This window comes from Rhagoletis pomonella, unplaced genomic scaffold (genome assembly GCF_013731165.1).
Source record: "Rhagoletis pomonella isolate Grant_MI unplaced genomic scaffold, Rhpom_1.0 Rhpom_scaffold_00005, whole genome shotgun sequence".
NCBI lineage: Eukaryota > Metazoa > Arthropoda > Insecta > Diptera > Tephritidae > Rhagoletis > Rhagoletis pomonella.
Genome location: NW_023458559.1, coordinates 56,177,066 through 56,192,568, shown reverse-complemented (window position 1 = coordinate 56,192,568; position 15,503 = coordinate 56,177,066). Strand labels below are relative to the sequence as shown.

Below are 15,503 nucleotides of genomic sequence, written 5' to 3'. Positions count from 1 at the left end.
TTAAGCGTTTTCTTATGCAAAAATATAAAAGAATATATTTTTTCAATATTGTTTTTTTTTTTGTTTGATTGTGTTTAAAGCGAGTGCGCTTGGACGGGCCAATTGAAGAATCACGCGCGTGACGACGAAAAGCTCACGATAAAACAAATCGTGCAAAGTACATACAAATACGAATTTTAACAAATTTATAGAATTTATGTATTACATATACTTACACACAGTTGCGCATATACTTAATGTGTTTGTATTTGTGTGAAGGAGTGTTTATTACGTTGGAAATACACATGAACGGCTCGACATGTCGGCAGCGTCACAAGCGGCTTGATTATGCTATATGCACGACGAGAACAATTATCAACACGAAAAAAGCCAAAGCAACAACAAATCGCGTCGTCAACACATTTAAATTTGCGATTTTAATTTGAATTGAATTAAATGAATCTTAGTGTATAATTTTCGTAGACGTCGCGGACTTAATAAGCGACAGCGGGGCGTCCAGACGGCAGGCAGGCAGCGCGTTTTCAGTCGTGATTTCAAGTAAACACGCGGTAGTCTAGCGCACAAAACGGAAGTTCTTAAGGCGTGTTAGGTGAAGTATCCAGTGCAGTGCCGTAGATTATCCCATGGGACGCCCATTTAATTACTAACTGCAGTGAAAAGGACTAAAAGAGCTTGCCGAGGCAATTCAGCCATATTTATTACTCCACGGCAATATAACGGTGCGCAACGTCTGCGAATAGCTATAAAATAGTGCAACGACCTCTTTTAGTGTATGCTTGTATTGGTGCGTCTCCGTATGTGCTCTGCATAGGAGTTAAGATCCTTTGCACAGCATAGCGGCAGCAGACAACAGTAAACGGAAGCGGAAACAAAGTAGAGTTGAGTGTTGTGGAGTAGAGAACGAAGTTGTAGAATAGTTGCAGACGTCGCAGCAGTTTGCGTCATAAAGGCCCAACTAGCCAACAATTCTGTGCCTTTTCACTAACACAAATACATAGCACACAGTGCAGTACATATAAACACGTTTGATTTCGCTTCATTGTTTTGATTGCATCGACGATTTTCGATCGATTTTCCTCCACCCAAACAAAAAAAAAGAAAGAATTTCCACCGCCTCCAATACACCTTCAACCACCGCAGTCAACTTGTGCCGCCGAGTGCCTCATTGAATTTGTATCGAATTATTTGAATATATTTATAACCAAGCGCCGTAATACGAGTAGTAGTCGACGATATTAAGAAAGGTGAATGTGCGCCGAGTTTCCATTTACGCGTTGACCTTTTGTAAGCGCATAAGCTGAAGTGAAGAAGCAATAATAGTGAAGCAGCAGTCAGCAGTCGCCCACAAGTTTTGCACTTTTTAGCGAATTAAGCTCAATAATTTGATTGAGTACTCAACGGCAGTTGGCAGCTTGGCAGCAAAGTAGGAAATAAAACGAATTGCACACATCAAACGACAAATGGTATGGCGTGCGTGTGTAACAACTATAAAAATTATGTATTAAAATTCCTTTAATTAAGTTTGTAAGAATTTCTTGTTTGTGTTTTTTTTTTCTTTGTATTGCATTTGTTTTTGTTTTTGATGCATTTTTTGATTGATTGCAATTGTTTGTATGTGAAAAGTAAAAATACGACGACAATCACATACAAAGGAATGTGACCCTATAGGAAATTTGATTGCAATGGTAAATAGGCGTCTTCGTAATTCTTATCCTCATAAGCTTTTTGAACGATTTTTATAATTTTTTTGTTTGTACTAAATAAAAGGTTCGCCTCGGTTTGTAGATATAAGTAGTTGGTCCCGCTAGATGACGCTTGGGTCAAGATAATTGTAAAATTGATATACATACATGAACAGAGGAGGAGGAAGGCCTACTAGGCAATGGAAAGACCACTTGGAGAAGAACTTGGCTTCACTTGGCATTTCAAATTAGCGTCAGGTAACATAGAGGAGCACCGACTGGCGTGTTTTGTTGCACTCGGCCAAAATCGCTTAGGCTGTTACAATGGCAATAAAGAAGTATAATTATTTACATACAAATATATACTTACAAAAAAATTTAACTGATAGGTGACGGTAGGAGAGAACTAGGACAAGATTACTCATGGAAATAAAGGAAGTTCTTAGCTTAACCGGATTTCTCTGTAACTAAGAGGCTGACACACGTGTGTTATAGATAACGCTCGTATCTACATATATATATTTTTTTGCAGTATACTACTTTTTTTTGGATTCCATAAATGGATAATGCCAATTTTTTCCAATATACTGCCTTTATACGAACAAATATTTTTTTTTTGCTACCTGTTCTTCGCGACTATTTTTTATTCACTCCCTCTTCGAAATTTTTTTGGCAAATACCTAAAAAATTTCCCGAAAATTTTAGCCCATAATATATATATTAAGTGATCCCACTTCGAAATTTTATGGGAAATACCTAAAAAAAATATTCTCTGAAAATTTGAGCCCTTAATATTAATATTAGGTGGTATAATCTTGGTCAATTATAGGATTTTTGCAGAACTGAATGCTCTACACCATTGCGGCGTAACCCTAACCCCCACCAGCGAAGTTGTACGGGTCACTAAACCCAATTTTGTCATGAAACTCTAATTTTTTGCCCTATGTCGTAAATAACAAGAGCTACATAGAAAATTTTATTTCACTAAACGACATTTGACCAGTTGTGAATATTTTTCTTGTTTTCATGTTTACTAATTTTTTATTAGAGCCTAGTTAATTATATAATACTTAACAAAATATAAATCCACATTTCAAACTTTGCAGAGAAATAAAAAATTTCACAAAAACACAATTTTTATTCATAATTTTTATAAAAAATCCAAGAACTCGGTTTTGTATCCCAATAAATTTTAGTAATAATGTCTAAGTTTCAAGAGCCTAAAAGCTCTGTTATGCATGCTTGGCAGTGCATGCATTGCTATACCATTTTTACGTAGATATCAATAACCAACAGACTCACGTATGTAATGCTGTGCGTTGGGTAACCGCTTACAAGCGAAGCTGATTTAACAGATTCTTTATGTGACAACTCTCGAGCAATGCCAAGTATGCATAACGGAGCCTTAAGAATTCGCGTTGATTTTTGATAATTTTTTTCGCCGATGCTATTATATTCTTTCATACAAAACCAATAGTAGAACATAGTAACTACATATGTTTAATTTTTTTAATTTTTTTTTGGCTTTTGTTAGACTGTATCATTTTGCCTCGGAGTGTACAACAGGTGCACATAGTATCACGAATTCCTTTATTTTATTGAAAACCCTGCAAAAAATACTGTACTCTAAAAAGATGTTTTTTTTTTGTAATGGAGATACTGCTAAATGGATTTTTTCGCACTAATATAAAGTTTTTTTTTGTCCGAAAAAAGATACGAGCGCTAGGTTTAGATCATAGTATGGATACCTTATAATGAGGCAAGAGGCTAAAGACTTTGTGGTTAAACTTACAAGTCAATTACTCAGCTCTGATTTTAATGGCGTGCGGTAAAATTGTTGATCTAGACCTGCGAAGTGAACCCGGTCTATTTAAAAAGTTCAAGGTATTCGAGGTTTCTAGGAGTTATACTAAAAGCTCTACGGTTGCAATAAAGTTGGTTCAAAGTTCATACGATAGGTTCTGTGTCCATACGAAAGCTTTCCATGGGGTCTACGTCTGCGATAACATGTATATTCATATATACATACAGTGGCGGATTTACCGTAAAGGCAACATAGGTAGGTGCCTAGGGCGGCAAAATTTAGGGGCGGCAAAACTTGAGTTGAAAAAAAATTATTTTTGCCCTGGACGTAGAATTTGTGTTTGTACATTTTAAGATATAAATTTGATATTCAATTACGCAATCAGAAAATAGGACAACGCTGTTAGGTATTTTTGATATTATTTAAATGATAATATTTAAAAATACTAATTTAGTATTTTTGAGATTATAACTTAACAAGTGAAAAAAAATTGTTGATGATGATGGCTTTCTTTCAAAGTTGAAAACCTATACTCAAGGCAAATACCACTTTTTCATCTTAAATTGTAATAGTATAGTAATTAACACTAATATGAATATTACTATTTACTGCTAATCGTTCAAAATGTTTTTCTTGATGGAAAAAGGGCGGCAAATTCTGAATTGCCTAGGGGTGACAAATATTCAAATCCGCCATTGTATATATATGTATGTATAAATGTAAATAAAATGTGTAAAATTCGGTATGGACTTTGACATAAAATGTAATAAGTGCAGTGCATGAGCGGCTGCCAATTACAACCCCCGCTTTATACGAGTATCTAGCAAAGCACAAGCTCGTAAGAATAAATTGTGCAAATATACGGAACGATAACTCATGCACGTATAAATGATTGCTACAAGTTTGAACAGCCCTCCGTATTTATGTAGTATACTTTTTTTTTGTTTTTGGAAGTTTGTGATTCATACCGGCGCGGCGCAAGCTGCGACAATGACTGACATTGTGGCGTACTTCAAGCGGTCTGACAGCGTCGAATGACAACAATAGGGCGCATGGAATTACATATAGAGATTTGCATTTAAATTTTAATATGCATATGAGTAAGTGCACAAATAATCATATATGTATTTGTGTGTGTGTATATGTATATCCAGTTAGGCATATTTCGCATACAAATTTGTGCAAACACAAGACTATGTACATTCGTATGTGTTCGCATCTGCAGTTTAAGTCTACAAAACACACCTTAAAGACATATGTAGCATATATGTACGTACATATGTATGTATATATGTATTACCCTACATTTATTTACTTGCCCTAGCACTGATAAGTCACAGATATATTCAAACATTTGCTCCCCCTAAAAGCGACTCATTTACTGACATATTTGCAGCAGAGTTTTATCGTCGCATTTCGTATAAGAATGTGCACACATACACCCCGTGTCAAAACTATAAGCGCACCACATATTGACAAACTTTATGAATGTTTGTTTTTTTTTGTTATTTATTTTAAAAATCTAAATAACGTTGTCAACCTTTTTAATTGGATTTGATTATGCAAATTCTTAGCCCATTAAATTTTAGTTATATACATATGTATAGTGGATTTTCTTACACATAAAATATCAATGAAAATGTCTACACAGTCAGCAAAAAAAAAATTGAAAAATCAACGGCAAGTTCCCGTTATTTCAAACTTGCACTTTATTGCACTAAAATATAATGGAACAGAAAACTGCTTTATCAAAATCTTTCTAAGCGATCTAATTAAAAAGCATGAATTTTTAAGAATGTATTTTTTTTTTAATATTGCACAAAAAAAGAATAAACTATATTTTTATTAAAAAATAACTGAATTAAAAAAAGTGTAAATTTGTCAATATGTGGTGCGCTTATAATTTTGAAATGGAGTGTTTGTTGCGCGTTTACTGGGGCTAATCACAGCAAATAAACGTTGTCATGTGTAAATGTACTAGTAAGGTGAACAGCAACAGCAACAGCGACGACAACATAAAACGGATGTTGCTGATGCTAAATGTGCAGTGGTTCTGACGCATTGACAGCAACAAGAGTTTACTAAAGGGGTATTTTCTGAGTCTTGCAAAGTCCTTGCACGGTGAAAAGAGTGCACGGATTCCATGGTAAAAATCAGTTTTCGTATGGGACAGCTTTGCAAACCGTACAATCCGCGCACCGTGCAAGGGCTATACTAGAATGAAACTGCTCACTCCTGTACTACTACTCACTACCTAATGCTATTAGTATCTTAGATGCAAAGCAAAGTGTAAAATATCTCTGAAAATGTTTAAGAAAATAAAAACCAAAAAAGTTCTGAAAATTCCACATACATACATATGTGTTATAAATGATTGAACAGTTTAAAAGTTTTCATAAACACTGTACCCATCATAGTCAATTTTAGTGCCACCAAAGTCAGTTTAGTATTTCTGGAAAGTCAACTTTTTAGTTGCAGTCTCATTTGTTATGCTAATCTTCTAAGTTTTTGTTATTTTATTGCTCAATCGTTTAATCCCAGCACAGTTTGTGTTTATGAAGCATATTTGTTGTTGCGATACACTCTTGTGCACATATTTACATACATACATATAAATAGAAGAGAATTTCCCAGCGTTGAATGTATTTATAATTAATAACAGCTTTTGTGAAGTTAAATTTTCTGAATGGGAAATGTGTGATTAGTAAAGACGTGGTGCAGTAAAAATGGTATGAATTACAAAAGAGCTTAAATTGGTTTTTACGAAATGAGAATAAACAATTTGAAACAAATTTTGTAAAATAAATGCATACCTACATATGTACTTCAAAGCACCAACCTCTCGATCTAATAGAAGCAACTTTTTGACGCTTGATAAAATACTGTTTGGATAGCTACGAAAGCTCCTACGTGCATTTTTTGTTTGAGTAACCGAATATTGCAATTCTCCCTATGCTTCTGAATTAATTTTTAAATACCTTAGGTGAATTTATAACATTATAGCTTCATGAAATTAATTAGATTCTAATATTGTTGACCTGGCTTTTAGTTTCAGGGTCTCTATCAAGAGGAGAATATAGAGAAGCAAGCCTACCGATGCATTGAAGATGGAAACAGGGACCAGAGTTGATTTCCATTCGAAGCAGCTGCAGATTAGCTACTCTTATCAGACGCAAATCTTAGGGTTAGGTTCGACGGCAGTACCTTAAGGTACTCGCAGGTATTTTAAATCATGCCCGTTCAGCCCAAAATCATTCAGATCATGTAGATTAGATACGAGTTTATTTAGTAGATACTTGGTGCGACGATCATTCAGAGATGCCCAAAGTGTTCTGGCGATTTACTTAGTGTCTGTAAAAGGTAGAGTTTCACTTTAATGAGCAACCTCGTCAGTTTTCTAGTTTCCATCGCGATGCCCCGAAGCTCGGCCGATATGTGTACGAATGTCTTGGCCATCCCGTTGAGTGATCGACGGCATTTAGCAAATACTTTTAAATGCAGCAACATTTCACTCACTCATTTTATGGCCACCCTATTTCTGAGCAAATCTGATTTCTATCCTTCCCTTGTAGGAAATCGGATTAAGAATTTGGTATTGAAAAACTGGGTTGGTTGCGTGTCGTCTTCATTGCCCCTGATATTAGTAGAGAAGGAAATCATTGGACTCTATCCGCTTTCTTAGTGTTAACCATCTCACTGAGAGCCACCAAATTACTATCCCATAGAAGAAGGTAGGCCTCACCACAGCTGTTTAGATTCAGAGGTTCTAGACCCTAATTTTTGCCCAATCAGACTAAAAATATTTATCTCCATACACACATAGGTAGTTTTCACAGCAGCAAACCTTGCAATATTTTTTGTAGAGCAACGCTACTCTGTACTAATATTATCCAATTTAGTTAAGTCAAGTATTGTTCTCGGGTTTCTCTGAATATTCTTATGCAGTAATCAACATATTTAGCGAAGAATCCTAGCTTGATATAGTATTGGATGATTAAAATACTGCGGAAATCGTATTTTGGACCTAGGTTTCTGGCCCGATTGAGCCAATGGACTGATGTCGAAACATATTCCAGGTTTACTGGAGCTTTTCGCACATCCACGCAGCTCATTAGGATGACTGCAAGATTCTCTTAAAAAATTATGAATGAACAACAAGCTTACTTCGAGTAGTTTGAGGACCAATTGATGGCTTATATTGTCGTAAAAATTGGGTCACAAAAAAGCCTGTAAAGCCAATAATGTGTGATTACACACAGCGAAGTGCTACATACAAGGGACGTTTGCCAGAAAAGTACACGAGATGACCTAAGAACTCTCACTGGTTGCCGGTTGGTCGGTACAATGCGGCTCTATGAAAAGACGGACTGTAGGCTATTTGGGATAGCACAGTAAACTCTAGCTGACACATATTATAAGTATGATTCCGTCCAGAATCTGAGCCCTCCTCTATTAAACTTAAACAAGCGCGCAATTTTTCCTCTTCTCGACCAAGCTTATTAAGTTCAAGCTTATGTGTAGTAGTTTTGCCGTCCATTTAGATCCAAAGAAATTCCCTATTCAGCATTTACTTCAAAGTTTTCCACAAATTAAGCTAATCAGCTAATTTAAAAGGTAAACACGTTCAAGGTTTTGAGTCATCGCTTAGCATGCTAAAAATAAAAGAAACTCCTTTGTTTAGGTTTTTCTTACACCCGCTTTTCGCCTCAACTGTGACAGCTGGGTGGTTTCGACATCGCAACAACTTCTGTGGTGTTAAAGGCAATTAGCTGCTCGCTTAATGGGCGTTATGTACACCCGCATAACATTTACTTTTATTACAAGTACAAGCATACATACATACATACATACATACATACATTTATAGTACTCCATACAGCAAATTGCTTATTTGGAATTTTGTCCCAATGGAGCTACGAGCGAGTACGTACAGCGGCAACAGCTGTTTAATGCTTGTCAGGTCCAGCGAAATCCATGTGTATACATTTACGATATACTAAAAAGTATATTACATAAATACATTAAAAGTTATGAAACAGTCGAAAATGTTGCTGTTGATTACATCATTACCACTTCCTGTGGTGCTGGTAATTGATGACAAATTCGCAATGCTCTCGCCTTGTTAGCTACTTTTTTTTCTAGCAATTTCTAATTTGTTTTTAATCTGAAACGTGTTTTAGTGATTTTCGAAAGCTTGACTGAATGCTGGCGAAATTAGTAAATGAGATAAGCTTCTCTCACGTACACTTCAGCTGTGCTTAAGCCAATGCGAAATGAAAGGTTATCAGCAGATCGGAAAGGCTCTAGCGCTTCGTGACGAATAAAAAATTTCGTGCAGTTAGTAGAGAGTGAACGCACTTTAATTATTTATGCGTGAAAACTTCACTCACTCGCACTCAGCTGGGTAAATAATTGATTTCTGAGTGAAATTTATGGGTTGAGCACACTTTTCAGGAAAATAAAGAAGACCCAAATAGGAAGAAATAAAAAGAAAGTATTTTACAAATTTATGGCGTTTTCTTTTCTACCGCAAAAATTTTGCTTTTCACTGCCGGTTGCGTAGTATTTGTGCGAAAGGCGAAATTTTTCGGTAGAAAAGAAAACGCCATTACATACACCTACTAGAAGAAGTTTCCGAATAGAGACTTTTTTATAATGTTCATAAAGTTTTCATTAAAATAAAGGTTATTCGTTAATTTTTCATAAAACTATAACTCACTCTATAATATTTGTGAATCTTTTAAATATAAGTTCCAAACTTTGTCTGAAATTTACAAAAATTTGCCAAATTTTTGCCAAATTTTCAGAAATTTTTTAAAGAATTTTTAGAATGTTGGAATCGGCGAGGAATTAAATTTAAAATTTTTTGTTGCTCCCCATTATCAATGCACCGTCATGAAAGGAATGTTATATTTTAAGTAGAAAAAACTATATTTTTGTAAAAAGATTACGAAAAACATTTTACTGAATTTTAATCTTTCAAAAGATTCTCTGTTCGAAAAATTTCTCTGGCATGTATCTAACTCGAAATTATAAAAAAATATCTTTAAAAGTTGCATTTAGAAAAATGTTTAAAAAATCGAATAGAAAAATATGAATTTCAGAAAATTTTTTGAAATTTTGCTTCAGCAAGTTGCTTAAAATTTGTCAAATTTTTATAAATTTTAGACAAAGTTTGAAACTAATATTCAAATAGTCTATATTTTATGTAGAATAAACCATATTTTTGTAAAAAATTTACGAACAACTTTTTACTGAAAATGAATATTTGAGAAAATCTTTGTACGGAAAATTTTTTTAGTATGTATCTAACCCGAAATTATAAAAATAATATCTACAATTAAAAGTTGCGTTTGGAAAATTGTCAAAAAAAATCTAGAATAAAACACAAAAAAATCCAAAAGAAAAAAATATGATTTCCAGAGGCCCAAATTCTGAGAGCTATATTAACTTGCTGGACATTATTATATTTGAATTGTAAAAATTAAGATTCGGAATATTGAGAAAGCTTTGGAAGCTTTAAACTCGACTTACAACATTTTTAGTATACTTAGGAACATTTTTAAGACTTTTATTTTAAGTTTGCTCATTATTTTGAATGAGATTTTCCTCTTGAATGAAGTTTTTAAAGATATCTAAATATTAAACATCGTACAGCTATAATAGGAAGTTTCTAAGAAATCATACTCTCACCAAAATAAAATTTAACCATTTCCGTGATACAAAAAAAAAGAAGGTAGATTACTTTGAATTTTTTTTTACATAAACTGTGCTTATGACGTTTATAAACTAAACTACTCGCTCTACTGCTGCCGGTGCCGATGCTTATAATTTTCAGCCGGAAAGTGGTTGAAACAATTAAACAGCACCTTGGTGAAGTTACCATGCACGTGGCCATCCCGAAATATGTACTAAATAAAGATGAAAATAATTGCATAAAGAAAGAGATTTTCTATGTGCATTACACAATGTAATACGAGTATTTTACTTGCTTTCCGTTTTATATTTAAATTTAGAAATAGATCACTAAAAGATCGCTATAAAATGGTGCTCAAAATATATTTTTTTAAATAATTCTAGAAATGCATATTTTTTTCTTTAAGTAAAAACGAACTTTTTAATTTCTTCAAAGAATATGGTAGCTTCAATTTAAAAGAAAATGTCACAGTTTACGTCAAATGGGAGCAATAGCGAATAAGAAGAAGAAGTGAAACTGCCTTAAATATTTATATCATGACCATTGCCAAATTCTGCCAGTAAACAGAAACTGCGAAAAGTTAACGCATGAATTTGCTTCCCATTTTGTTGCTATGAACACTAAACAAATTTTCGTTAAACTATCAGCGCATAGCATCTGCATTCAAGCCATTTACTAGACATTTGCATGCACATTTGTATGTATGCCGATGATTGTGTGCATCCATCTGGCATCAGCTTTGTGCACCTGCTATGGCAAAATATGTACATATGTAAATATGTTTACAACTAAATATTTTTCTCACTTCAACAAGAAGTTGTCGACTTACTCACATGTAAGGCTAAATGACCAAAAATAAAGCTACGAAGAAAGCATATGTATATGCACAAATGCTTACTACATGTGTACATAAATACATATTACCAGTATGCCCATCTTCATAACCAAATATGCTCCATCCGCATACACTTGTTTTCCCCTTACTGTAGTCAACGGTGAGTGAGTGTGCCAATTGACTGCCAAGATGTGCGGAGCTTGCACACCTCATTTGACAGTCGGGTCATTAGGAAGTGTTTATGCGGCGCCGATAGGTGACTGTGCGCACAAATAAACAAAAAATGCCAGTGCGGAAAACAACACGCATTCTCTGTGCCACACACACACACACACACTCACGCAAAAGGCTGTGAAATGCAGTGGATAATTGAAATATTGACGATTTGAAGGCAATGCCCCATAATGGCAGCGCTTTGATCATACAGAAAAGGAAATAAAATTTAGTGTATGAAAATATTTTCCTAAAAAAGCAGGAAAAGGCTTCATCATGAATCGCATTAAATGTTTAATGCTGACCTCCACGCATGAGAATTGAGGAGAATTTCTACTTTCAAGTGCCCTGCCATAAATTCAATGATTTCCTTGAAACTCGAGGAAACACTCTGTTCATTGCAATATCTCCATAGGGGAATGTGGGTATTCATACAGACGTACAAATTAAAATTTAAATGCCTCATAAGTATGTACATATGTATGTACTCGTACTTCCATTTTCGTATGTTTCAAAAGTCTCAAAAGTTTAGTTTACAAAGGCACAGAAGTAAAAAAAACTCGTTTTAAATTTCTCAATCCAATTAAGCAATCGAGTGTTATTATCATCAAATGCTAAATTAAAATAATTTAGTCTCTTATTTCCCTCTCACTGCTCATATTGCAATAAAGTATTGCTAAGTTTTATGGCAGCGCACTCATTAATAACACTATACAACAGGCAAAAAATCCTCCTGGGTCGCTCAACGGTCTCTAAAGCTTTTGGGTCCGCTGAGTCCGAATCTCAAGTAAGAATTTTCGGGTCACCATAGGTTTTCTGTAGAGTACGTGGTTTATTCAGAAACCGGCATTTGTAGAAAAAAAAATTGTATTCTTTTTAAAATCATTGACACAAGTGTAACTAAAGGGTTTTGGGGGCAAGGAATCATAACTTCAAATTTGACTTTGAAATTCAGTGTGTTGACATACATATCTATGGTAGATGCTTATTCTAAAGTAGATATGCTTTTTTAAAAGGGGCGAGGCACATCCTATAGTTGTAAAATTTTTAATCAGCCATAACTTCGGAATCATAAGTCACATGAATTTGAAATTTGGCATCAGACATATCCATGATAGACGCTTATAGCAAGGTATATAGCAATAACTTCGGAACCGTAAGTCACATGAGTTTGAAACTTGGTGTGAAGACAGATCAATGACAGATGTTTAAACTAAAGTATCCCTGTATATAAATAAGTATGTTAAAGGGGGCGTGGAACATCTTACAGGCGTCAAATCATCAGAATCGAGAATTCTGACTTCAGATTCATATTTAGCAGACCGAAAAGCTTTAGAAACCGTTGAGAAACCCCGGGGAATTTTTGAAATGTTAAATTTTGTTGTACTGTGTAATTGCTAAATCTAAACGCAATTAGACTGCTGTCGAGTTATCAAAGCTGCATTTGACTATGTCTACTTGAAAGTTATAAAGTAATAAAATTCAAGCAACAACAAGCATTTTTAATATCTCAAAAGCATTAGCATAGTTCACAAGCTACATATACGCTTTTTGTATGTAAATATTGCATGATTTCATAAAAAGCTTTTGTAGTGCTTGCTACAGAGTTCAAGGGCTAGTCAATATCACAGAATTGTTACGAAGTACTATGGGCAATTTTCACAGTCATTAGTTAACTACTATGCTAATATCAAATCACCATTTTTTCATTTCACAGTATCAGTTTTACTAATGGCTGACTGCAGTTAACTAATGTACATCCATTAGTTAACCAATAGTTAAAAACAGCCGACTTTGAAAATGGCCCTATGTAGATATTCCTAAAAAAGGTGAAGTAAGTAACTCTCAAAAAAAAATTTGTAAACAGTTTTGGAATTTAAAAGAGTAGCTGCATGGTGGGGCACCCAAAGTAGCCGGTTGGGAAATTTCTTATTTGCACGAACTTACCACCAGCGTTTTATTTGATCAAACGTTATGATAACACTGTAATCAGTGGCGGATTTGCAGCCCTAGACCTTGAAATACCAGCCGCTCCTTTCTCAGCTCCCATATTTTGGTACTACATAAGAATTTACTTTTTTGTCGACTTCTATATTATCGATAAAATCGAACCCATCCCTGTATCGCATACGGCTAACATTTGTCGTTTTATACTTGCTTAGGGAGTTCTGGCAGCACTGGGCATGGCGTTTTTACACCTTGCCGTTAAACAACATACATTTGTATTGCCTGTGACTATTCTTCCAAATAAATACGTCAAAATGTATGTGGAATGACAATTGCTTCATTACCATTATCATCGCAGGTCAATGTACGTAAAGCATAGGCAGACGGCAGTCTTGAACGCATTAATTCGGAATTATCTCGGGAATTAAGTCCTGCAGTTAATCCTAAAAATGAATGCGGATCAGAGGAACTTCCGATGGCAAAACCAGACCAAACAACCAGCAGATGTCTATTCTACAAGTAAGCAAACAAACTATGGGCCGGTTGTTCAGTGTTTGGTTAATACAAATCGGAGGTAGAAGCTTCGGTTAAATACAACGACTGCTTTATCCCTCACATGTTATTTATATGCATGATGTCCTAAACGTTGATAACGATAATAATAATAATTCAATGTTTATTTGTATAACAAATTAGACATTAAACTTAGATTAGGCGCTAACAACTAGGGCTTTCAGCCTTAATTAAGTACAAAAGTAATTTGTTTTAAATTGTTGGGGTTAGAAGTGGAAATGAAAGTAAGCTTGTTCGGAGAATTAAATATCGTAGTATATATAGAGATTATTATATGCTCTTGGGATATTTTAGTATGTAATTGCAACACTGTTTTTCCTTAGTGGTTATAATAGTTCTTAATCAAAATGCATTCTCCTGCAAGGTGTTGATTATTTTGTTAATATGTAGAGATGTGTGAGTCGTGTGTGGCCTGTGCGGAAGCGGATGTATCTATGTAGGTCCCGTTTGGAAATATATGGAGGGAAGGTAGATGCCTCTCCTTTAGGGTTTATAATTTTGTAGAAGTGGTGGTAGTTGTCCCAGGTTTGTTGTTTCCGTGTTGTGTAGAAATCGTTTAGTGTCCGTATGACATCAGATTTGTGTTATGTAGATTGTTGTATTATGGGAGCTGTAGTGCTGAACTTTGCTGCTTGGTCTGCTAGGTTGTTTCCTCGAAGCCCAGAGTGCCCTGGTATCCACATAACTTTTATTTGAGCATATAACATGTTTGTCCTTCTGCGAGGTATACCATTTTATGGCGTCGAGAAGTGCTTGAAGAATGCTCATTCAGTCGCATTAGTTTTACAGTGTCGTAATTAGAATTTACGACAGCGTAGCCAACTGCTGTCATTGTCTTGGATCCGTCAGTGTAACTTAGAAATCAGCCGGTAGATTGAAGTGGGTTTGTGATATTATAAAATTGGGTTTGGTAAGCGATGTTGGTTGTGGAATCTTTCGGAAGGTGCATTAGATCGGAGCCAGAGTGGTCGATAAGATTTAAGTACTTTACGTGGTTTGTGGTGCAACTTGAGTTCCAGAATACACTGATTGACTCTTTCTAGTATTGATATCAATTTCTTCGTTTTTTTCCTGCGCGTATGGGGTAAATAGGTGTTATTATATCGCATTAGGTGTGTTTCCGAAGGCATTAGTATTATTGTTGTTGTTGTAGATGGTCTCAATTTTCCTCAAGTTTAATTTTGGGGAGTGCCCGTATATTGCTAATCCATATTCAATCTTGGGAATAAGTATTGCTTTGATTATATTTATGGTAACATTGGGGTGCGCGCTGCTATGATAGCTTACTAATACATTTGATTAAATGTAGCCTTTTGTTTAATTCTTCTTTCAAATAGTTAATGTGGGACGTAAAATTATATTTGTTGTTAAATACTACACCTAGTACTTTAAGTTTAGTAACATATTGATGGTTGTCTTATGATAATTTGGTTTAGTTTTTCGAATGCGATTAAAAATGGGGATCCCTGTGGAATTCCATTGATCAGAGGCATACTATTTGAAAGGTAAGAGTTGAAACTAGTTCTGAATTTTCTATTCGTTAAGAAGGAAATAGTGTATCTGATTAATTTTGGGCCTAATTTCCATTCCTTAAGTTGATCGATAATAGCATGTATTCCGATGCGCTCAAATGCCTTTTCGAAGTCAATGGAAATAATGGTAATGTGGTTATTTTTGAGGAGGTTCTTAATTATTTGGTTATCCAAATATACTTGGGCATCACTGGTCCGTTTCCTTGGTTTGAATGCAACC

At 34.9% G+C, this 15,503-nt stretch overlaps 2 protein-coding genes across 3 annotated transcripts in view; one reads left to right on the top strand and one right to left on the bottom strand.

Annotated features, from left to right (window-relative positions):
- The window catches only part of LOC118740165, a 265,156-nt gene that overhangs the window by 135,818 nt on the left and 113,835 nt on the right, over positions 1 to 15,503 (bottom strand). The gene's annotated exons all lie outside the window — the stretch shown is intronic.
- Positions 7 to 15,503, top strand: part of LOC118739271 (ral guanine nucleotide dissociation stimulator-like 1) — a 40,269-nt gene continuing 24,772 nt past the window's right edge. For both annotated transcript variants that reach the window (XM_036470507.1, XM_036470506.1), the window contains exon 1: positions 7 to 1,463. In XM_036470507.1, the coding sequence (XP_036326400.1) occupies positions 1,461 to 1,463 (3 nt within the window). In that variant the 5' untranslated portion in view covers positions 7 to 1,460. The remainder of the gene's footprint in view (positions 1,464 to 15,503) is intronic.